The sequence below is a fragment of the Geotrypetes seraphini genome, chromosome 5, assembly GCF_902459505.1.
Source record: "Geotrypetes seraphini chromosome 5, aGeoSer1.1, whole genome shotgun sequence".
Lineage (NCBI taxonomy): Eukaryota > Metazoa > Chordata > Amphibia > Gymnophiona > Dermophiidae > Geotrypetes > Geotrypetes seraphini.
In genome coordinates this window covers 154336316-154360464 of record NC_047088.1, presented here as the reverse complement: position 1 = coordinate 154360464, position 24149 = coordinate 154336316, and the positions used below count along the sequence as shown (strand labels likewise).

The window sequence follows — 24149 nt, the reverse complement described above, 5'->3', positions numbered from 1 at the left end:
ACAGTTCAGATTACCTGCTCCAATTTGTTGCAGTTTTGCTGTCGCATTTGCAGTGTTATGTAATTTACCCTCACTGTTCTCTCTGCTTGGGAGAATGCAAGAGGGACCTAAATAACTATTTTTCAAGTCAGTAGGGAAATGAATTGAGCAGAGCTGTGTGAAATCTCTCCACTGGAAAGGAAATGGTTGCCGCAGGTCAAGTGCGAGAGGCTGATATTTGCTTTGGCCATGGCTATAAGTAACTAATTATGTGCAATGGGATTATTTTTCTAAGTAACAGGTTACAGTAGGGGATTTTATTTTAAAACGTCATCACATTATTTATAGGGGCTTCATTATGTTTCCCCTTTTAATTACTTCTTCTTGTGTTTTTCTCCAGATAATAGAAGCCAAGTAAGGTCTAGAAGGTGTTCTTCTTTTTTGGACTAAAGAAAAATGTTTTCAAAAATAGAACTTGTGCCACTCTGAAAACTTTTTCAATGATGCATTAAGATTCATATTTAATTGAGATTTAAAAGGAAACAGAGTACCGTGCCGTATTCCTAAAGTGCACTTGGTAAGTAATAGCAGCCATCTCGACTCAGTTCTTAAGCGGAAGAGGTCTATTTGGTCTCAGACACTAATATGTTACAATATTGTTTTCTTTGGGCCAATAAAAGGTATCACAGTCTAGAAAGATTCCACTAAAGATCATTAATGAAAACAAATGAGCTAATATTATTTTATTAGACTATCAATGCATTTCTTGGTAGCTCTGGGAAGCTATACTCTTCAATAGTTCAAAACAAAGTGAGCATGACTTTATCAAGATGGAAGATAACTGTAACCACATTCATATCAACAAAATATTTTTTTTATTTTATTATTTTTTAAAATGCTTCTCAGCAGTCCCATACTTCCCTGAGATTAGTCAAATTTAGTAAAAGAATCACAAACTATAAGCTATGCACTGGATCAATTATTATAATACTTTTCTCCTAATACAGACTTGCACATAATTGTTTGAAGCGTGAAAAGTCTATATTCATGAGAAAACCAATGCAAAACCAGAGTCAAGCACTAACATCCTCCTTTACAAAGCCGCGCTAGCATTTTTAGTACTGGCCGCGGTAGTAACAGCTCGGACGCTCATAGGAATTCTATGAGTGTCAGAGCTGTTACCGAGGTGGCCGGAACTAAAAATGCTAGCGCAGTTTTGTAAAGGAGGGGGTAATATAGCTGGATAACTTCAGCAGTTGGAGTCCATAATAACTATCTTTACCAGAGCAGCTCTGTTACCACTATATGCTATTTCTAACAAGACTATGCAACAGGATCTACCGTATTTTCACACGTATAATGCGCACCCATGTAAAACGCGCACACAGGTATAGCGCGCAGGAAAAATAAATTTATGTAAATAAATTAATATATAGCGCGCACACGCGTATTCCGCACATGCTGCTCATTGAATTAAAACCTCCTTCTGCCCCCCTTGAAGTCCTGTCCCCCCTTAAAGGTCTGCTTGTCCCCCCTTGAAGTCCTGTCCCCCCTTAAAGGTCTGCCTGTCCCCCCTTGAAGTCCTGTCCCCACCCTGAAAGCCTGATGCCCCACCCCGAAGGACCGCTGGCTCCCCCAAACTGAGGGACTGCTTGCACCCCCCCCGATGTCCGATTCATCCCCCAGCCCCCCCCTGCACCGTTTGCGGTGTAGAAGCAGCCTACCGGGGTTTGCGATGCCAGTGAGCCCTGCTGCTTCCTCTGCCGGCGGTCCCGCCCCTTCTCTGAGCCCTGCGCTGCTTCCTCTGCTGCGGTCCCGCCCTTTCTCTGACATCAGAGTGTGTGCGAGCGGTCCTTCAGAGTGGGGGGACCAGCGGTCCTTCGGGGTGGGGCATCAGGCTTTCAGGGCTGAATCGGATGTCGGGGGGGGGGGGGAACCAGCAATGTAAAAAAAAATTTGTAAAACGCGCTCACGCATATAACGCGCATGGTTATGCTCGGTTTGTAAAATCGTGTATAACGCGCGCGTTATATGTGTGAAAATACGGTACTTAAATAAAGGCTCTGTTTTCCTAACTGAGATTGGATTTGTAGGTACTTGGAAGGCCTCAGAAAAAATAGTTAATGTCTTATTAAAGAAATGTCAATTTTGAATGAGGTAAAAACTCTCTTTATAGTTTATAAATCTTTCCTTTTGGCTAAGTCTTAATAATAATATTGTAATTTATAGCTAAAGAGACTGTTTTATTTTACTTTTGTGATTATGATAAACATACTGAGGGCCTCAAAATAGTACCTGGCGGGCCATAAGTTTGAGACCACTGTGCCAAGCATACAAAGATTCCCCCCCCCTTTCTTTCCTACAGATCCCCTCTGAAGGCCTACTAGACCATAGGGATAATTCCATAAGTGGGTGCCTCCAATTATTTTATTTATTCAGTTTTCTATACCATTCTCCCAGGGGAGCTCAGAACGGTATATATTAATTTATTTAGGTACTTAAGTATTTTTCCCTGTCTGTCCCGGTCGGCTCATAATTTTTCTAATGTACCTGGGGCAATGTAGGAATTAAGTGACTTGTGAGGAACAGTGACTCACAAGGAACAGTGTGGGTTTGAACCCACAACCTCAGGATGCTGAGGGTGTAGCTTTAACCACTGTGCCACACTCTCCCCATAATCAAACTACATGATAGGTGTCTATTTTACATAAGAACATAAGAAATGCCTTCACCGGATCATACCATAGGTCCATCTTGTCCGGTGACCCGCACACGCAGAGGCTAAGCTAGGTGTTCCCTGATGAAGACCTTTTTTACCCGTATCCCTCAATGTAATTTGCAAGAAGGTGTGCATCCAACTTGCCCTTGAATCCTAGAATGGTGGTCTCCATCACAATCTCTTCCGGGAGAGCATTCCAAGCGTCCACCACTCGCTGTGTGAAACAGAACTTCCTGACATTTGTCCTGGGCTTGTTGCCCCTCAGTTTCAGTCCATGACCTCTTGTATGAGTCACATTTGATAGTGTGAATAAAGATATATCTTGCTCTATTTTGTCGAATTCCATAAGTATTTTAAAAGTCTCTATCATATCCCCTCGCAGTCTTCTCTTCTCGAGAGAACAATCCCAGTTTTCCGGTGCCTAGGTTCCAAAACAGAATACTAGCATCTTCTTGGTATTGGTATGTTGAACATAGAGCTGGCCTCTGTATAGGCACCTAAATGCAGAAACACTCATAACTTAAAGAATTCCATAAATAACGCATTTAAGTGGAAGTTTTGTCTATGTTCCGTCCACGTTCTACCCCCATGCTTCTTCACAAATACCCACTTTTAAGTGGATATTTGCAAAATAGTGCTTAGGCATCCTACTAGCATGTTGTGAACCTGCCGGTGCCGGGTTTTGCAACTGGCTCCCGACCAGGGCTCAGCAAAGACCGAATGTTACCGTGCCTTCAAAAGAGGTTGAAGGTCCTGCTGGTTCTTAAGAATAAATAAAGCAAAATGTCAGGAACAATAAAGTTTTTACCAAAACTGAGTCCAACTTTATTTCCTCAAATAAAGTATACTGCCACTATTTGGGCTATGAATTCAAAACAAATATAAACAGAAAACTTGGGACTGGCAAAAAGACAGCCCACACCTTTCTTATAGGTAAGTGTCCACAGTTCTCTCAGCACTTGCTGATTAGGCCTGGCTTTGAACAGGCCTTCCCCAGCCAACTTAACAAGCTGGTGGGGGAGGGGAGTAGCCGAATCCACTATACTGTTAACTTGCCACAAATTGGCCCCACAATCCCAACCCTGAGGATCTTACGTGGATTCTCCCCACTACTACCCCTACACACAATCAGCAAAAAGGCAAAAGTAAAAACAAAATACAGAAAAGCACACCACTTTCAATGTCCCCCCCAAAAAAATAAAGGCTCCAACTCCAGCCATGAGCTTAGCACTGCTCACACTTGTGCTTTCAGACAGTCCAAAAGAAAACAGGATTCCAAACAAACAAAACAGCAAAGAAATCCAACTTAGCTTTGATCCATATGGATCTCCTCTGGTTCCATGGAGGTATCCATCAGCTCCATGACATCCTGGCTGGCTGGCAGGTTTGCCTCAGGGACAGTGGGTTCCTCAAGCATTTCAATATCCTGACTCAGTGAGGATTCAGGAGCCCAGTCCCTCGAGCCTCCTTCCTGGGCTGACCCAGGGTAGACTGAATTGTTTCTTCTCAGAGCAGCTTCTAAAGCCCTGAGCTGGACACGCCCTAACCTATGAGGGGGAAGGGCAACCTGCTGTTTCTGCTGAGTTCTCTGTTTAGTCTTAATTAGGCTCAACAGCTGCGAATTCTCTGAGCTAGGAGCCTGCCTCCTAGGCTGTTCCTTTTTACAAGGCACCTCCTGCTGCTCCTGGCTGTTGTCCCAATATTCCTCCCCTCCCCAGGGTTCTGGATCATGCTTGTTCAATTTGAACTCAGAACCTCCTTGTTTGTCTGAGTAGACCCTGTTACACTGATCAGCCCTCTTAAGGGTAAGGCCTGGGTTTTGAGGAGGTTTACCAGCCTAGCTTTAGGGCTAGGGTTATGACAACGTATACAGTTATAGAAGCAGAACGTAAATATTCAGATAATAAACACTGCTTTAAAGACCCCTTTAAAATAATACTGTTTGCGATTCTTAGAATTCTGCAAATAAATCTATAAAAATAAATTGTGTTACTAGAGACTAACCATAAATTCCTGTTATTTGACAATCCAGGACTAGAATTAACATACTTGTATATAAACATGCCAGTGTCAAATATTTTTCTGCAATATAACAGAAATTTATGGACACCCTGGTAGATTTTCATCAAAGGAACAACACAGAAAAGAATATTAGGTACAGTCCAGAGAAACAAAGAGACATAGCAGGAAGGCAAAAGCAAGGGCAGGAGAAAGGATGACCAAGATGTAAAATGAGGTGACATTTTCTTCAGGTGTGTTCTGGAAGAGGAAATTCATAAGAGGAATTCTAAAATTGAAAATTACTGAAGACTGATACATGGACAATGATGAGGAAAAATGGAAACAGATAAGGTGTGGGATTTGATACACCACCTTTTCATGGTTACAATCAAATTGGTTTTACATATTATATACAGGAATTTATTTTGTACATGGGTCAATGGAGTGTTGAATGCTCAGAGACGTATGCTAGGATGCACAGTGAGAGTCATAATGAGCAGAAAGGAGGGGGCCATAATGCCTTTACAAAGAACTTTGGTGAGGCCTCACTTGGAGTACTGTATTCTATTTGGAGGCCTTATCTCACTAAAAACAAAAAGAGGCTGAAGTCTGTACAGAGGAAAGTGACCAAAATGGTAACAGGTCTCCTTGGAAGAAATGAGACAAGACTGGAGGTCCTAAGTATGTTTATCTCTCTGGAAAAGATAGGACACCTACCCCCTCATGCACGTGTTAACATTTAGCACGCGCTAATCGGTTAGCGCACCTTAGTAAAAGAGGGCCCTAGTGTATAATATCATGATACTAACCAAAGTGCCTTGTTTTTCCACACATTCAGATTTTTGTGGCAAGAAATATCTCAGGAATACAGAATTCGGTGACCCCAAAAGTTTAAATTCTCCAGCATGCTGGTGCCGTGTCTACAGGGGAAAATGTATCATCATGTTGCCCTTTAAACAACAAAGAATGATTATACATGGAAGGAAATGTTTTCTTTAGCTATCTGGATACTGAAATCAATGTTATCACAGCCATGAAGCTAATCAATTCAAACGTTATTTAATCTTCTTTAAATGTCGGCTGAGCTGCATTTGTGATGAGGGAAGGCATTTTAACATTTTATTTAATTTCAGATCCCCAGTATCAGTAAATCTATTTTCACCTGCCCACATTTGTTGGAGTTACAGAAAAGGGAAATAAAAATGATAGAGGGCAAGAAATGACTCACTTATGAAGAAAAGCTTGACAGATAGGGGCACAGTATGTAATTTATTATGTGAAATAATCATCCACACTATGGAATGCACTCCCTGAAAAGCTTTGCTTACACAAGACTATCTCTACTTCAGAAAGCTGGTGAAAGCTTGGCTCTTCACCCAGGCCTTTAATGGATGTACCACCTAACTTGCTAGTTATACACACAAGGAGTGACACTTGACTGCACATACTATAGCAGGACATGTTTATCCACTCCTATCCTAGATGAGATGATTTTCAAGCGCCAGTCTGACCTCAAGTACAACTTTCTTAAAATTAGTCCATACCCTCAGATTCTCTAACCAGCAGCCACCAATTGCATGTCAATCATGTGACAGTACCGGTTACAGAATTGTGCCTGATTGCAAAGATAGCCATCTGAAATGTGGGCCTGGAAAACCCTGGCCATACATTTCAACTGCCTATCTTTGCCGCGGGATCCTAAAACTAGACCACAGCTGCTATAAGCTGACTGTGACAGGGGAAATTATCCCCGACGCCACTGATCGGGGGAAAAGTACCCTGCCGCGATCAGCTCAGCTGGCTGCGGCGGACAGGAGACCCTCCCCCCCCCCAATAGGCAGGAAGGATCCTACTCCCCCTCCTGCTTGACACCCCCCAAATAACCCCCCCCAACATCCAAAATCGGCAGGAAGGATGCCCACTCCCTCCTGCCACTGGGCTCCCTTGAACTCCTGATACCCCTGAGACCCCCTCAACCTCTGACATCCGATCCCCCCAACATCCTCTTATACCCAGAAACCCCCAACAGTACCTCTGACACCCCTGACATGCTACCCCAACAAACACTGTCCCAACACCTTATTTGGTATTTCATGGCCTAAAGTGGCTACCTAGTCATGATTCCAGCGCCTTTTCTATAGGTGTCAGTGGGTGCTTCAACCTTGCCATTTTTTTGCCGTTTCTAATGGCATTTTTTCAGTTAACTTAGACGCCGGTTTTAGAATTTCCCACTTATTTTTTAACCTCTGTTACTCTATCTCTTCTATCTATATATGCCTTCTTCGCTTACACCCTATGTCATCTATTAAAATGTTTTATCATACATTATATTGATATTATAATGTAACATACTATGCCACGCTTTATATTGTAATCTGAATTTTTTTTTTTACTGCTATAATTATCTACTGCTTACTTTTGAAAGAAGAAAGCGAGAAGATGGGACTTTATCTGAACATCAAGAAGACCAAAATCATGACTACCACCAACAAGAAAGTCCACATAAAGATCAACAATGAAGAAATAGAAGTGGTTGACAGCTTCATTTTCTTTGGTTCCCTCATTAATCACAGTGGCAGTTCGACAGCAGAGATCAAGCGTCAATTAGCACTGGGGTGTGCAGCCATGGTGAGCACGGACCAAATATTGAAGTGCAAGGATGTCTCAGTCACTATCAAACAAAGACTGATCACTGCCATTGTGTTCCGAGTCATGACATATGGCTATGAGACATGGAAACTCACGAAAGCATATAGAAGAAAAATTGATGCCTTTGAGCTGTGGTGCTGGAGAAGACTTCTATGAATCCCATGGACAGCTAGGATTACCAACAAAGATGTTCTTGATCATAGAAACCCAGAGTTGTCCCTGGAAGGCAAGATTACCAGACAGAAACTGACCTATTTTAGACATGTGATGAGGGTGAATTCACTAGAAAAAGAGGTGCTTCTCGGAATGGTCAGTGGTAAAAGGAAGCAGGGGAGACCAAAGGCTCGTTGGCTGGATACCATCAAGAATGACACAGGAATGAACATCAAGCAATTGAAAGAAGTCATTGACAACATGGAAGCAAGGCGAGGACTGGCCTACAGAGTATCCAAGGGTCGACATGACCTAATGGATAGTAGAAGTATTAGTATGTTTGACTTATTCTTGCTGTACACCGCCTTGAGTGAATGCCTTCAAAAAGGTTGTAAATAAATCCTAATAATAAATTAATAAATATATAGGAAGCATTTCTATCACTGGGTGCTGCTATTTAGATGCTTTGAGGTGGTATGGTGAAAGCTTATTTCATAATAGCATCTTGGTACTAGGATTCCATTATAGAATATTAGCACAATCTGACATTGGCACGTCTAAATTTACACTATCCATAGACCTGGTATATCTGTGAATAGCTAAATGAAGTAGGGGTGTGTATTATTTACAGTATTCTGTTAAGTTACATGCATAAGGGGGAGTCCCACCCATACCCATTCCATGTGAATTTGCATGGCAGAGTCAGAGACTGCTAGGAAGCTCGGAAAAGACCACGGTGAGCCATTCTGATAATCTGCTAGTAAAATACTGGCACGCTAAATTGGCTGGAACCAGTTTAGCAACCATAGTTAAGGGCATAGTAAGTTTTGAGCATCCAGCCCTGAATTCACAAATAGGCAATGGTTATGGGTTCAATCCCAGTACCGTTCCTCATAAAAATATATAGATTATACATAAAGAAAGAAAGAGTCTGCTTTATTTGAAATCATAAAAGCCTAATTCAAAATCTTGAAAATTATATTTATGTGACCTCTGCTTGACGTTCAAAAATCTCAGATTCAAGCAGCCATATTTGTACTAAACTGGCTGGCAGGCAGGAAACAGAGGGTTGGAGTAAAGGGCCACTACTCGGACTGGCTATGCGTCACGAGCGGAGTTCCGCAGGGGTCGGTGCTGGGACCGCTCCTGTTCAATATATTTATTAACGACCTGGAGGCAGGAACAAAATGTCGGTTATAAAATTTGCGGATGACACCAAACTCTGCAGCAGGGTTAGAACCGCGGAAGACTGCAAAGACCTGCAAAGGGACCTATCAAGACTGGAAGAGTGGGCAAAAAAGTGGCAAATGAGTTTTAACATAGAGAAATGCAAGGTCATGCATGTAAGGAAAAAGAACCCGATGTTCAGCTACAAAATGGGGGGATCGCTGCTAGGGGTAAGTAACCTTGAAAGAGACCTGGGGGTGATGGTAGACACATCATTGAAGGCGTCGGCACAATGTGCGACGGCCTCAAGGAAAGCAAACAAAATGCTGGGTATCATTAAAAAGGGTATCACTGCCAGGACGAAGGAAGTCATCATGCCACTGTATCGTGCAATGGTGCGCCCGCATCTGGAGTACTGTGTCCAGTACTGGTCGCCGTACCTCAAGAAGGACATGGCAGTACTTGAGGGAGTCCAGAGAAGAGCGACTAAACTGATAAAGGGTATGAAAAACTTCTCATATGCTGATAGATTGAAAAAGCTGGGGCTATTCTCCCTGGAAAAGCGGAGACTTAGAGGAGACATGATAGAAACCTTCAAAATTCTGAAGGGCATAGAGAAGGTCGACAGGCACAGATTCTTCACAATGTGGGGAACCACAAGTACAAGGGGGCACTCGGAGAAATTAAAAGGGGACAGGTTTAGAACAAACGCTAGGAAGTTCTTTTTTACCCAGAGGGTGGTGGACACATGGAACGCGCTTCCGGAGGCCATGATAGGCCAGAGCACGTTACAAGGCTTCAAAGAAGGTTTAGATAGGTTCCTAGAGGATAAAGGGATTGAGGGGTACAAATAGGGTTGAGCTAGGTTATAGGAATAGTCAAGGACCACTGCACAGGTGATAGGCCTGAGGGGCCACCGCGGGAGCGGACCGCTGGGCAGGATGGACCTCTGGTCTGACCCAGCGGAGGCAAATTCTTATGTTCTTACTATGAAAACAGCTTTTTTGTTCCAGTACATACTGGTAAGTTATGCTGGTATCTTTCTTTCCTGGACCTACCTGTCTCACATTGAGCTATGTAGTGTGGTAGTTGTGTTAATAAATGTTAAAAAAAAAATAGTAAATGGAAATAAAATGATAACTTTCTATTGGACTATTTTTATTTTTAGAAACAATTTATTCAAATTAACAAGTCAAGCACACATACTGATACAAAATTTTACAGTAACAATGAACTAAATCCCAAAGGATATAATACAGGCAAAACAGCATGAGTCCAGGCGTTGGTTCTTACAATCCAGACTCAGCACACACACACAAAAAACCTCACAGCTAGCCTACCCTGTTCCCCCCTCCACCAAGCCACCATCTTAACGAGTAACAGAAGGCAACCAAGGAACTGCTGGTTTCTGTAGTCTATTAATATAATTTGACTCTTTACCGTGGGGGATAGGGTGTCTAGATAAGAGGACCAAACAAAAAAGCCTTGCTCCGGCTTCTAGAGAAATGGGCTGACATAGATTCCCAAACCATTAAAAGATTAAATTTATTTCTCCAGTACCAGATAGTGGGTGGGGAGTCCTGTAACCAATTATCCCCTTCTATTGGACTATTTTAACACTTTTTTGACCAACCAGATTGTAAGCTCTTTCGAGCAGGGACTGTTTTCTTATTCTTTGTGAGTCTGTGCAGTGCTGAGTGCATCTGGTAGCATTATAGAAATAATTAATATTAGTAACTTTCAGAGATACCCAAACCACCTTCCTCAGGTCAGGATAGGATTCCATTTTGACCTGAGATAGAAGGCCCTCTGAAATATAATTGAAAAATGTATTTAGTCCAATAAAATAGTACATTTTCCATTGGTTATTTTATTTGTAGTTGTTAATTTGTAATATAGTGAATGGAATATGTCAATTTTTGAAAATTAAGTCTACTATCTTTATAGCAGTACAAGGGAAAATTTTTTGTGTTTCCTGGAGTTGTCCTACATGCCAGAGTCTAGTTTATGGAGGTTTCAGCTGAATTTTTGTCTACATATTTTATTAGTTTATAGTCACTCTTAGGGCTCCTTTTACGAAGGTGTGCTACGGGTTTTACCACACGCACTGGATTAGTGTGCGCTGGCCAAAACTCTGCCACCTGCTCAAAAGGAGGCGGTAGCGACTAGCGCACGCGGCATTTTAGCGTGCGCTATTCCGCACGTTAAGACCCTAGCGCGCCTTTGTAAAAGGAGCCCTTAGGGGTTCTTTTACCAAAGTGTGCTAATAGATTTAGTGTGCACTAAATGATAAGATACCCATAGGAACAGAATGGGTCTCTTAGCAGTCAGTATGTATGTGCTAAATCCGTTAGTGTGCCTTAGTAAAAGGACCCCTAAATTTGTATTTGTTGAGGGTCTATTTGTGCTCTCTGTGAATGACCAATGTCAAATAGTCAACATAGAGTTTTTGCATAAGAATTTATAACAGTGGTTCCCAAACCTGTCCTGGGGGACCCCCAGCCAGTCAGGTTTTCAAGATATCCCTAATGAATATGCATGAGAGAGATTTGCATACCTGTCACTTCCATTATATGCAAATCTCTCTCATGCATATTCATTAGGGATATCTTGAAAACCTGACTGGCTGGGGGTCCCCCAGGACAGGTTTGGGAACCACTGATCTATAAAATTAAGGCTTGCTCTGTTTTCCCCATAGCCGAACTGATGTTCTTGGACCCACTGCATATTTATGGTGCTGCCTTTCTCTAGGTATGGTCCTTGTTATATGACTTTTGCAAATTATGCCAGAATGGTAGATAAGCAGTTAGTCCTCAGTGAATTTTTGTACAGTTTTGTTATTCACAATATGCTGACAGGGTTTATCTTGCTGTTACTGAAGTTATATTAGAAACCATTTTTTTTTGGTATATATTTTATTTAAAAATATCCTAGGTCTGCTCTTTATCGACAAAGGGCAGAACAGTGGTTGAGGAGGTGGTAGCAGGTGCTGGGTTTTTATCTTTCAAAAAGTTGGCAACCCTAGATACACCATTCATGTAGCTGCTAAATTTAAGCACCTATGTTCTGCTGCTGTGACAGAGTAAGTGCTTCCTGATTCAGGCCACGTGTTTTTGGGACCTAGGAATTGGTGTACTGTTTTCAATGATGTCTTTTATATGCTCCATAGATGATAAAATGGGTGTGGTTACTGTAGAGGTGAAGCCAAAGTGACCCTGCCCTTAATGTCGGCCCTCTATGAGTACTGGTACCTTTTCTCCTACAAAAAAGCGCTTCCTGCCGTGAGCTGCTTCCCTTCCCCCGTACCTCTTTAACGTTCATGGTGCAAGCAGCAACCCCAACCTGCTGCCCGCACCAATGTTAGCTATTCCTCTGACTTCACTTCCTAGGCGTGGGTCCAGGAAGTGACGTCATAGGAAGAGCAGACACTGGTGCGAGCAGTAGGCTGGGGTTGCTGCTCGTGCTGCAAATGTTAAAGAGGTGAACATTAAAGAGGTATGAGGGAAGGGGGTTGAACACACAGTAGTAGGGGTGTGGGTGCCGGTGCCCTCATCAAGACGGCACCCAGGGTGGACCACCCCCCGCCACCTTACTATGCCACTGCTACTACAATTACTAGAGTTTTAGATTAATTACGTTAACAAATATGATTAAACATGTTAACATGTTTAATCAAACAAAAAAATTGCAATTAATCTGTAGTTGCATCCGGCCTCCTTTGATGCAACTTCTTATTTTCACAAGGGCAGAATGTGGCTGCAGGAAGGCTGCAACCCAGGCAAGTTTAGGAAATGGCTGGTGGGGGAGGAGGGAAGGGAGGGAGGGATAGATGTTGGACCTCTGCAGGATGGGGGAGGGTTGAGATTAGAGGTACAGCATGCGACGAGATGAGATGCTGGATCCACGGAAGCTGGGAAAGAGAAGGGAGAGAGCAGCCCAGGATGAAGGAGCAATATCAGAGTCAGGGAAGATGGAGGGTAGAGTGGCAAGCACTAATACAGTTAACACAAGATTAATTTTTTAAATTATGAAATTAATCACAATTAAAATGTTTAATCGTCCAACAGCCCTAACAGTTACTACTAAGAAGCTCTGTCTAGATAGTAAATGGTAGTAGATTAACAACAATATGGCACATCCAGTCAAGCTAATAATGTGATTAGGGTTGTATTTGCTGCAATTTTAAGCAAGGGAATTTGTATATCCTTCTTAAGAGAAAATTCCATGTTTTCCAACTTAAAATATAAAAATTTGGGACAAGGGGGATAACTACATTCTCTTTTCTGAAAAAAGAATCCAACTCAACCAAAATCTGCCCTGGAGCAGTAAGTTAAATTCCAGTAGTGGCATTTTTATTAAGTTTTAATTTCAAAACACTGGCTTCTTTCAATGTTTTTTGTTTTTCTGGTGCTAATCTAAAAGTAATCACATATACAGTGGTACCTTGGTTTATGAGCATAATTTGTTCCAGAAGCATGCTCGTAATTCAAAGTACTCGTATATCAAAGCACATGTCCCCATAGGCCACAATGTAAACTGAAACAATTCGTTCCACAACCAAGGTTTACTAGGTGGCCAAGGGGTGGGTACCTACCTATAGCCCTTGTAACGTGGTGGCTTCCAAATTCCCCGGGGTCCCCATGCGGCTCTCCTCCCTCTTCGGCCAATGCCTTTTCCGTTCACCAGTGCCTCCCGGCTTCTGATTCAAGCCAGCCGCCATCCTTCTGACGCATGTACAGGACCTCTGAACTCCCCCTTCAAGCTGGTGCCGCTCCAACAACATGCACACCATGTACAAGCACGCATGACATCCTGCGTGCTTGTACTTGGTGCGCGTGTTGTTGGAGCGGCGCCGGCTTGAAGGGGGAGTTCAGAGGTCCTGCGCATGCGTCTGGAGGATGGCTGGCTTGAATCGGATGCCGGGAGGCGCTGGTGAACGGCGGAGGCATCGGCCGAAGAGGGAGGAGAGCCGCACGGGGACCCTGGGGAAAGGAAGCCACCACGCTACAAGGGCTGCAGCACCCACAGGCAGGTACCCACCCCACCATAGAGCTCGTGTAGCGAATCAACACTCGTTTTGCGAGACGAAAGTTTGCTGAGTGTTTTGCTCATCATGGAAAACACTCGCACACCGGGTTACTCGCAAACCGAGGTATCACTGTATATTACTTTCAAGGATAAGTTACCAAGTGATCTGTAAAAGAAAGATTTTCACAAGTAATATGTGTTTGGCAGTCCAAAATAATAGGATTCTAAGGCCAGGATTACGGTACATCTGCAGAACTAGTGGAGCTGAGCTATGAGTGGAAACTTAAACAATGCTTGAACATACAGTACGATGCCCTGCTGAACACAATACATAAGATTCTTTTTTTAAACTCATAAATATGACACAGACAACTGTGAGGGGGGGGGGAGGCAGGTGAGGAAAGAAGAAGCATAAATTAAGATTATTTTACCCTTGATGTTCCTCTATACATACGACACAGTTGATCAAATGCTTGGATTTGTTGAGGATCCAACACAGTATCAGCAGTTTGCTGAAAAAAAAGTAAATTTAAAAGGTTATTCCCTTCAACACATCCATTAGAAATTCACTACACATTGTTTCTCTTCACTCATTAATATACAAGTATCATAAAACAATGGAGCAATGATTCACTCATTGCTCCATTGATCAGACATAGAACCAGTGCTGTAGCTATATACCATAGGGTATATGAAAGAAAAGCTCTTTGTGCAGCTATAAACAGAAGATGTGCCATACCAGGACAGATCAAAGGTATAGCAAGCCTAGCATCTTCTCTCCAACAGTATCCAAACCAGGTCATATGTAAAGAAGGAGCAGTGGGCTAAGAACAAGAGAAGCCAGGATTCAAATCTCACTATTGCTTCTTATAACTTTGGACAAGTCACTCCACCCTCCATTGCCCCATTTCAAATACATATTGTCAGCAGGACAGAGAATTACCGTACTTACTATACTAGAATGAACTCACCCTTGAACTAAATCTAAACAAGCATTACTTAATCCAAAAATTTTTAAAAAAGAGGTGGCCCTCCTAAGATTATATATAGATTATTTTCTAATAGTTAATGAACAATAACATGCTACCACATGACAGCCATTAGTAAATGACCCCCATAACTTTTAAGGATTTTTAACTTTTCCTGTGGGGCTCAATTTGGGAGAAGCTTGGACAGAGTTGCAATCCATTTTACATTTTATAAAATGAAAAACTAGGCTCTTACCTTTCTATTCTTCTTTCAGATAGAAGACATAGGATTCTGTACAGTAGCTGCTGTTTCCTATTAGTTGCGAATCTGAAGAAGGGTGTCACTCCAAAACTTTGAACTCCTCCCCTTTTGCAGTGGAGAACAGCTTCCTCTTTATTTAGTACCAAAGCAATTGAACTCCACTGAAACAGAAGGAATGAGAAGGAAGGACAAGGGGAAGTTTCCCAATAAACCATATTCTGCTCTACTCTGTAACATGATAAAAGAACAATGATTAACAACAATTAATATTTTAACAATGAACAACAAATTATGCACATGAGTAGCTAGGAATCAACCTGCTAAGTGCAACTAGTCGAAGCCATAAACACCCCCACCCCCCCAAAAGGAGAAAGGGAATAGGAGCCCTCATTTTCCTGTAGTTGTATCTCTGTTAAATCTTAGATACAGGAGAAGAGTTCCTGAGATGGACACTGGCCGACGTCCAAGATAGGAATCAGGTGAATCAAAAACTTTGATTAGGCGAGACATACAGAATCCTATGTCTTCTATCTGAAAGAAGATTAGCAAAGTAAGAACCTAAACTTTTATTCAGTAGCAAAGACATAGGATTCTGTATAATAGCTGATGTACCAAAGCAGTGCCAGACATCTAGGGAGGGACAGATGAGCCTGCCTGCAGTACTGAGGACTCAAAAGCAGCATTGAGCTGCCACATCCAATCTGTAGAATCTTATAAAGGTGCATAGAGTGGATCAAGTAGCCAGCATAAGTCTGCCAATGGAGATCTTCTGGCTGTTAGTCAGGCAGACTTGACCATGGATTCCCACCCCCCAAAAGTCCACATGATTTGCTGGGGAGAGAAGCTTTGCAGCCAGTTCCCTGATACTCAGAGGGTTGTTACACAGGGGCCCCACAGCCTATGCTCAAGCCTCTGATAAATCAGTAGGCGAGCCAACTCCCAGGAGGATGGACACCGAGCTCCTAAAGTGACACCAAGCAGGCTGGCTCCACAGGTACTCAAAGAGATTGGCCTGGGAGCAACAGTCCACCCACGCAGGACTGCATCCTTTTTCCAATGGAGTAAGTCCATGAAGGGGACCTCCAAGCACCAAAGCCATGCAGAAAATGTGAAGACTGATGACAAAAATACCCCATAATAATAAAAAGAAACAAAGCAGATTAGAACACACCTTCTGAGTTCGGCTGCGGAAGGAAAAACTGAAGAGAGAATTGTTCTCCGTTACAAAAGGGGAGGAGTTCAGAGTTTTAAAGTGACACCCTTCTGCAGATTTGTAACCAATGGTTCATCTAGCCCAGTAGCCCGTCCTCACAGTGGTCAATCCAGGTCACTAGTACCTGGAAAAAACCTAAAGAGTAGCAACATTCCATGCTTCTGATCCAAGTCAAGCAGTGGCTTCCACCATGTCTGTCTCAATAACAGACTATGGACTTTTTCTCCAGGAAATTGTCCAAATCTTTCAAAAACCAGCTACGCTATCTGCTCTTACCACAACCTCTGGCAATGCGTTCCAGAGCTTAACTATTCTCTGAGTGAAAAAATATTTCCTCCTATTGGGTTTAAAAGTATTTCCCTGTAACTTCATTGAGTGTCCCCCTAGTCTTTGTAATTTTTGACGGAGTAAAAAAATCGATCCACTTGTACCCGTTCTACTCGACTCAAGATTTTGTAGACTTCAATCATATCTCCCCTCAGCCATCTCTTTTCCAACCTTTTTAGTCTTTCCTCATATGAGAGGAGTTCCTTCCCTTTTATCATCTTGGTAACTCTTCTTTGAACCTTTTCTAGTGCCGCTATATATTTTTTGAGATAAGACCAGAATTGAATGCAATACTCCAGGTGAGGTCGTACTATGGAGCGATACAGAGGCATTATAACATTCTTAGTCTTGTTTATCATCCCTTTTCTAATAATTCCTAGCATCTTGTTTGCTTTTTTTAGCCGCCACCACACATTGGGCGGAAGGTTTCATCGTATTGTCTACAATGACACCCAGATATTTTTCTTGGGCACTAACCTCCAAATATTCACACTTTTCTCAAGACATTCGGAACATCATTTTTAAACATTGGCACATTTTGACTTTATTTAAATGTTTCAAAAACATCAAACCGATTGTAGCCCTAACCAGAAATAGGAATTTAAGGAACAAATTAGTCCCATCCATACTTCCTCCTGTTGTAAGTGCTGCAACCGAACATTACAGGCATCGACCCTGTAATACCTAGCTCCATTGCTGACTCGTTGGTATGAATTTGATCACACCATCAAGGACCTCCAATTTCAAGGCTGGAGGGGTGGCAACACCAACCAATTACTACTATAGGCAGAACAAAGAACTATCTTTGAATCAATACTGTTTCCCCTGCAGGTCTGAACTTAGAGGTGGAATTCATTCACTTTTTGTAAAAATATTGTTGCTTTTTCATGTTATCTTGTGTTATTTATCAGTGGATGTCCCCCTTTTTTTGTTAATGTATGCCAACATGGTTATATGACTATATTAATGTTCATGTTACATTACTTAAGACAAGACAATTATGTTTTTCATCAATATAGGTTTTAATATGTTTTGCAAGTAAGACCCAATACTGCATGCACTTGCTAATTTGACAATTTATCATTTAAACATGTTTTCTGGTTAGCACAGTCTAAGATTAGACTATCTTTTTTTAGCAGTGTACATATTTATTTTCTTTGGTGTCTGTAGGGTCGCTCTTCATAAACAGTTTATTTTCATCAATCAATCAGAACACATAGAAGCTTATTTATATACATTCATTTTTTCATATATATTCATTTATTCACATTTTTCTTTATTCCTTTCATCACTTATTGCAGCGTATGAACACACATTATCCACATTTTTCATTTTTTATAGTAACCCCACAATGGCATTTTTCTATTTCTTTTTGCTTTGATCTTTTCATTCATTGTGAGCACAAAGATAGTTCTGTCAAGTTTGAAAATCCCGCATTACAGTCTGGTCTGATTAATCCACACCTATTTTTAGTGAGTCATCAAGTAGTGTCTCCACTCCTACTATGTTGTTCAGGATCAATTTTATCTCCGCTATTGTTTAACATATTCTTGGCACTGCTGTTAACCCTTAGTCAGTCAATTGGGTTTATACCATTTGCTTATGCAGATGACGTACAACTTTTGTATCCTCTAGATCCTAGTGCAGATGTAGAAATTATATTTATTTATTTAGATTTTTATCCCGTCCTCCCAGTAGCTCAGAACGGTTTACAAGTAAACATTCACAATGCAGTGAATTGGACAAACAAGATTATACAGTAGACTGGACATACAAGATTATACGAGACTGTGCAGCAGTTTAGATATAGGGACTATACAGCAAATTAAGAACAGTAAGTTAAATATAATAGTTTAGTTTAGATACAAGTTATTTGAGTATAGGCTGAGAGTGGACTATACAGAAATTTAGGCAGAAGATTAGAATGGAGAAAGAAGGGTAGAGGTGGGGTTTAAGGGAGAAACTATCTATAATATCTAAATGGTTACACAACAAAAAGTTGGAGTTCAACACATCTAAAACAGAGATCATGCTATTTCCATGTAGGGAGGGTCAGGTATTAGGAGCCAATATAACCATAAATACAACTACACTTAAGGTAGTTACTAAGGTGAAGATACTCGGGGTCATATTAGACCAAAAGCTTAGTTACCATGATCAAATAAGTTCACTTGTAAGAACCTGCTGGTTAAGGTTGATCAGATCACTATCCGATTTCCTTGATGAATCATTGTTGAATATTCTAATACATTCACTAGTCATATAAAAAATTGACTATTGCAAAGCCCTGTACAAGGGATCTACCTTAAAAGAAATACGCAGACTGAAAATTCTCCAAAATACCGCAATAAAAATAATTACGAAAAGAAAAAAATTTGATCATGTAACTCCACTTTTAAAGGAAAAGCATTGGTTACCTTTAAATCACAGAATCACATATAAAATAGCATTACTCACACATAAAATATTAATAAACAAAGCTCCTGCAGTCTTAGAAAGATTTCTAATACCATATATTCCCATAAAATTCTTAAGATCTGAAGAAAAATCTTTGCTAGTAGTCCCCTCTTTAAAATTCATTTATTCAAGGAGGGATGTGATTTTCTCCGTTACAGCCCCTCAAATTTGGAATTCGCTCCCGATCAACATAAGAGAAGAAAAATTACTTAGCCAAGTTTAAAAGTCTCCTAAAAAGTTGGTTTTTTGAAGACGCTTTTAACTGCCAAGTAAAAATTAAGTGGGTAACGTTCCCCTTCCTCTTGTTTCATTACCTATCCTTTTTTATTTGTTTTTGAATTGTATTTAACCATTTTTTTTTCACCTTCCTTTCTCAAACATATCATTTTATTATAATTAGTACTAACTGTCCTGTTGTTTTTTTTGTTGTTTTTTTTTTAAATTTTAACCTAATTTTTAACTAAATGTAAATCGCATTGGATTTGGATTTTGTGATTAAATCAAATATTTTAAATAAACTTGAAACTTACGTTTATACCGCGCTTTAACATCATTTCTCTACACTCTTCCATCTCACCCCAATTTTAGTTTCATTTTTTATCATGTCTTTTTTCAGTCTATCAGCAATGTTTCTTCCCATCCTCAAATTGTTAATCTCTGCCCTGCGTCGTACTGGATTTGGGATTGTTTTTGCCCTTATCTGTCATCCTTCACCGGTATGCTACATCATCAACAAGCGTTTTTTTAAAGCTTTGAATTTCCCACAGCATTCATCTTTCGCTAACTTAGCAGAGCACAGACTGTTGCTATTGATATCGAAACAGTGGTAAGTTTGCTCTTGTGGAAGCTTTGTTGCCATTATTTGCAATTGATATTCTTTATCCTCTTAAATACTGTTTTGGCTATATACCTCTAATTGCCACAGTTTCGGCAAGTTTGTCCCCTATTGTTTTCTCCATGCATTCTTTCACTGGATGGGCTAGTCAAATCAAGAGTCGTTTTTTCAACACTTTTAAGTGTCTATTCCGGATTTTAAACACATAGAGGTTGATATTCCCATTTTCGATTCCTACTTTTAATTTGTAGTTTCCCATATCTCCACAGACTCTCATTTTTAAACAAAACTACATAGTTTTATCGGGCTCAATCATTTAATTTGCTCTAGATTCAATCATTTAATTTGTTTTAGATGTAGTTATAGGCATGCTTTGTTACTAGGTTTAATTCAAAAGAAAGGTCTTCTATTACTAATTATATGTTTAGATAAGGTAATCAAGAACTCCTCATAGAGAGGTATTATGGATAATCTTTTATGTACCATTTCTTATGAATATTTTATTGGTATACAATTTTATGGAATAGACTAGCAATATATATTTTTACGAACTGTCATAATATGTTTAAGGAAGATTTATATTATATTGGGTCCGGTCAGAGGTTGGTCAAATTCTATAGGACCATTTGGCTACATCAGCCCATACTGCCTATACATTTAGTAGCTTTTCGGGTTTAACTCATTTCAATATTCATTTTCAATAAGAAACATTAAGGTTGTCAACGTTGTTGTTGTTATTATTATTATAATTATTTTATTATTTTTATGATTAGTACATTTTTGGCCTCTTTTACAAAGCCGCGCTAGCAGCTGCCGTGTGGCAAGACACAAAGCCCTTTAAATCTCTATGGACTTCAGGGCCATTAGCGCAGTGCAGCCGCTAGCACAGCTTTGTAAAAGAGGCCGTTTGTTTGTCTTTTAAGGTTTTACTCTATTATTATAGCCATATTTGTCTGTTGAAATCCAACCACTATTGTGGTATATTGTGGTATATTTTTGTTTCTCCTTTGGCAAGTCAACACCCTTCATGGAAATAGGTCTAGTATTTTCAGCTCACTAATGGTTATATATCTATTTTCTCTCTTAGAAATGAACTTTAATATAGAGAAATGCAAGGTCATGCATATAGGGAAAAAGAACCCGATGTTCAGCTACAAAATGGGGGGGATCAGTGCTAGGGGAAAGTAACCTTGAAAAAGACCTGGGTGTGCTGGTGGACACAATAATGAAATCAACAGCACAATGTGCAGCAGCCTCAAAGAAAGCAAACCAGAATGTTGGGTATTACAGCCAGGAAGAAGGAAGTCATCATGCCGCTGTACTGTGCGATGGTGCGCCCGCATCTGGAGTACTGTGTCCAATACTGGTCACCGTACCTCAAGAAGGTCATGGCGATACTTGAGAGGGTTCAGAGAAGAGCGACGAAAATGATAAAAGGTATGGAAAACCTTTCATACGCAGACAGGTTAGAAAGGCTGGGGCTCTTCTCCCTGGAAAAGCGGAGACTCAAAGGAGACATGATAGAGACTTTCAAGATCATGAAAGGCATAGAGAAGGTAGAAAGGGACAGATTCTTCTGCCTGTTGGGAACCACAAGAACAAGGGGGCACTCGGAGAAATTGAAAGGGGACAGGTTTAGAACAAATGCTAGGAAATTCTTTTTCACTCAAAGGGTGGTGGACACCTGGAATGCGCTTCCGGAGGTTGTGATAGGACAGAGTACATTGCGGGGTTTCAAAGAAGGATTGGATAAATTCCTGAAGGATACGGGGATTGAGGGATACAGATTGAGGTAGAGATAGGTTATGAAAGAGTATAGAAAGAAGGATAAGGAGGATTATAGGGTTTAGACAAGGATCACCTTACAGGTCATGGACCTGATGGGCCACCGCGGGAGCGAACTGCTGGGCGCGATGGACCTCTGGTCTGACCCAGCGGAGGCAACTTCTTATGTTCTATCTTTTACTAGCACTTTTGAAACCACCTTTTGGCCACTATGGGGCTCATAATAAAAAAAAAAAAAAAAAAGTGTCCAAAAACTGGCCTAAGTCGGTACTTGGACGATCAAAAAGACAGGTCATCCAAGTACCGATAATCAAAACTGGTTTTAGATGCATCTAAAACCAGCTTAGGTCTTTACCTTGCCTCTGTACAACTAGAGCAAAAAGGGGCATTTTTTGGAGGAGTGGATAGGATGGGAGGTGGGTGGGATGTGGGCTGACCTAGACTTAGTCGTCTGGCAGCCATAACAAAAAAACTTTGACAGGTTGCCAGACGGAACTTATACATTTTGACTCAGACAAAGTCAAAACAGGCACAAGTTCCGGATTGGACCACTGAGCTGATCATGGCAACCCATCCCCCTGCACCCGTAACAATCACAGCAGGAGAGATGCCCAATCTCTCCTGCTACCACCCCCACAGAAGCAGCGCGATCTTCGCAGGTAGGAGGGATGCCCAGTCCCTCTTGCTGGTGAAGATGTGCTGCTTCAAGAAAGGTGCCGGCAGGAGGGACTGGACATCTCTCCTGCCAGCGAAGATCGCACTGCTTTGGAGGGTGGGGGTGGCAGGAGAGATTGGGCATCCCTCCTGCCAACGAAGATGCACCACTTCAGGAGAGGTGCCAGCAGGAGGGATGCCCAATCCCTCCTGCTGCCCCCTCCCTCGAACACCTTGTGCAATTAAACTCTTCACTGGCAGGAGGGATGCCCAATCCTTCCTGCCGGCCACCACCCCCTTGAATCTCTGCCAGACTACCCAGCCTACCTCCCCAACCCCCCTAACCCACCTGAACCCCCCCAACCCCCCTGGACCCCCCTCTAACCCTTTGGTGATGGCTGGCTGGCCCCTCCCTCTGTCCTTCCTCTGAATGACAGGCCTGCCCCTTCCTGGTGCATTGTGGGATGCACCGGGGAGGGGCCTAGGGCCTGACTGGCCCAGGCACCTAATGCCCCGGCCATAGGAGTGGCCTTAGGCACCTGGCCCACCCACAAGAAAGAACTGCACAGCAACAGCCATTTTGAATCATCTGCTGTTGCTGTGCAATTTTCTCTTGTGGATTTCTCCTGAAGACACGGATTGCGAAACAGGTAACTCCTGTCGAGAAACAGTGTGCAGGATTTAAGTGCTAAGAGGAGGAATGGCCAGTTTTGCTGTTAAGAGAAGTACTGGGTGTTTTCCTGCATCTTTATGAACTTGAAAGGGAGAGTGTTACTGTTTTTTTCTGATCTGCCCGAGGGTGGTTTCGTTGCATTGTTGTTTAAATTGAGTGGAGTTTTTTGACTTATGATTAAGCTGCACTTACTATTTTTTAGCTTATGCTATATTAGTTTTATGCAGGATGTACTGAGGTCTTTTTCTCTGCTTTTTGTGCTAAATTTGCAGCATTAGTTTGTTCCCTCCTTGCGGAAGAGAGTTGAATATTTGCTGTTTATATTGCAGAAGAGAGTTGAATATTTGCTGTTTATATATTTTCTGTTTTTTCCTACTCTTGCCTTGAAGATATTTTTCTGTGTATTGACATAACTAGTCCCCATCCCCATCTGTTTCCAGTCAAATTCTGTTCCATCCCTACGCCATCCCCATCATATTGATTCTGTATCTGCACCATTCCCATACCCAACATACATTTAAAATATCTTGTAAATTCAATCAAAACGTCAAATGCATCCTATAACTTGCTAAAATTTAACACAAAACAAGGCAAAGGAAAGAGGATGGGACTTGATATACCACCTTTCTGTGGATACAAACAAAGCAATTTAAGTTTCAAGTTTATTTAAATCTTGATATACTGCTCATCAAAAAAAATCTGAGTGGTTTACAATAAAATTAATTTAAAAAAAGGTATGGGAAACATTACAACCAAACAAGTAGATATGTAAGGAACGAAGGGGGAAAGAAAACAAAGGAAAAACACAATAGGAAAGGGGGAATGATTAAAATCAACCTATTGTCATCTAAGAAAAATTATATTTCTCAACTATAAAATGCATCCTTAAATAGGAAAGTTTTAAGGTTATCCTTAAACTTGGATATGGAAGTTTCTTGGCATAGATGAGAGGGCATGGTGTTCCATAAGGTAAGGGTCGTTACCAAAGAATAAATTTGCGAGTGGTGTCATACACGATATGATGTAGTGAAGGCTTGGACAGAAGATTTTGATGGTTAGAGCGTAATGTTCTCGAAGTATTATATGGAAGTATTAACCCATCTGTAAAAGCTGGTGAGTGTTCTTGTCCAGTTTTTCAGGTTGCCAGGCTGCTGCACTAACCACTAGGCCAGGGGTAGGCAATTCCGGTCCTCGAGAGCCGGAGTCGGTCAGGTTTTCAGGATATCCACAATAAATATGCATGAGATAGATTTGCATCTCAAGGAGGCAGTGCATGCAA

At 41.3% G+C, this 24149-nt stretch overlaps 1 protein-coding gene across 2 annotated transcripts in view; it reads right to left on the bottom strand.

Annotated features, from left to right (window-relative positions):
• The window catches only part of VPS8 (VPS8 subunit of CORVET complex), a 755312-nt gene that overhangs the window by 55018 nt on the left and 676145 nt on the right, over positions 1-24149 (bottom strand). For both annotated transcript variants that reach the window (XM_033944522.1, XM_033944523.1), the window contains one exon: positions 14128-14208. In XM_033944522.1, the coding sequence (XP_033800413.1) occupies positions 14128-14208 (81 nt within the window). The remainder of the gene's footprint in view (positions 1-14127; positions 14209-24149) is intronic.